This window comes from Pteropus alecto, unplaced genomic scaffold (assembly GCF_000325575.1).
Source record: "Pteropus alecto unplaced genomic scaffold, ASM32557v1 scaffold101, whole genome shotgun sequence".
Taxonomy (NCBI): Eukaryota; Metazoa; Chordata; class Mammalia; order Chiroptera; family Pteropodidae; genus Pteropus; species Pteropus alecto.
This window is the reverse complement of record NW_006432945.1, coordinates 18271048-18272024: the sequence shown is the minus strand read 5'-3', so window position 1 is coordinate 18272024 and position 977 is coordinate 18271048. Positions and strand designations below refer to the sequence as shown.

At 57.5% G+C, this 977-nt stretch overlaps 1 protein-coding gene across 1 annotated transcript in view; it reads right to left on the bottom strand.

The window, feature by feature from the left end:
• Positions 1 to 977, bottom strand: part of LMX1A (LIM homeobox transcription factor 1 alpha) — a 106942-nt gene that overhangs the window by 104876 nt on the left and 1089 nt on the right. The window contains exon 2 of the mRNA XM_006907837.1: positions 271 to 290. Coding sequence (XP_006907899.1) covers positions 271 to 290 — 20 coding nt within the window. The remainder of the gene's footprint in view (positions 1 to 270; positions 291 to 977) is intronic.

The window sequence follows — 977 nt, the reverse complement described above, 5'->3', positions numbered from 1 at the left end:
CGGCCCCGCCGAGGCGGGGACGGAGAAATCAAACCGGCGGCGCGGCTCACAAACAGAGGAGGTTTCCATTCTACCGGGGAAGGGAGCGGGAATCCGTAAGTCGCCTTTAATGATGAAACCTACGGGGCGGGGGCGCAAACGCCGCACATCCGGTAACACTCAGCGACAAAGAAACCTGCGCCCCAGTTCACTACCTAATCGCGAAGTCGCCGGCGGTGCTCTCTCCGCCGACTTCTGGAAACGCAGGGGGCCAAACAGTCGTGCTCACTTTTGTTTTTGCTGAAACGCATCTGATTTATTTTATTTTTTGAGGTAAAACTTTAAAAAAATTTTTTTTTCTTCCTAAAATTTCCTATGCGGAAAGAAAAAGACCGTCTCGCACCAGGCAAACTCGGTAGGGCGCACATCTAAGAACCCTAAACTGCGGCGTCTTGGCTGGTGGGCAAATTGCAGATGGGTTTTTCGTAATTACGCAGCATCAAAATAAGAGAAAAACAAACAAACAACAACAACAAAAAAAAAGACAGGGAAACAGCGAGCGTGGAGACGCCCGGTGTGTGGGGCCAGGGCTCCGGGAGGCCAGAGGGCTCAGCGGCGGCGCAGGGGAGTGACCGCGACCCCAAACCCACTTGGCTCAAACGGGGCTCTCCTCCGTGTCCTGCCCCGTGGCCTCCTGTTTTGTTCCTTTAGTTTGCGGGGTGACTTGGAGGAACGGGGTGAGGGGGGACGCCTGGTCGCCTGTGTCGGCACATCTCACAGCTACTTAAAGGCCTTGTCCACCCGAAACAATGTCTCGCCCGCGGTGTCCCCAAGGGCCGGACCCTTGCCCATTTCCCTGCTGCCATCCCGGCGCTCTCCCTTGGGGGGGACCGGCCACCGGCTCGAGAGCGAGAGCGGGCCGGCTGCCTGCGTGGGGCAGGGAGGGCTGGGAAGGGCAGCGACACGGCTCTCGGGATGAACATTCCCTGTTCTTTCTG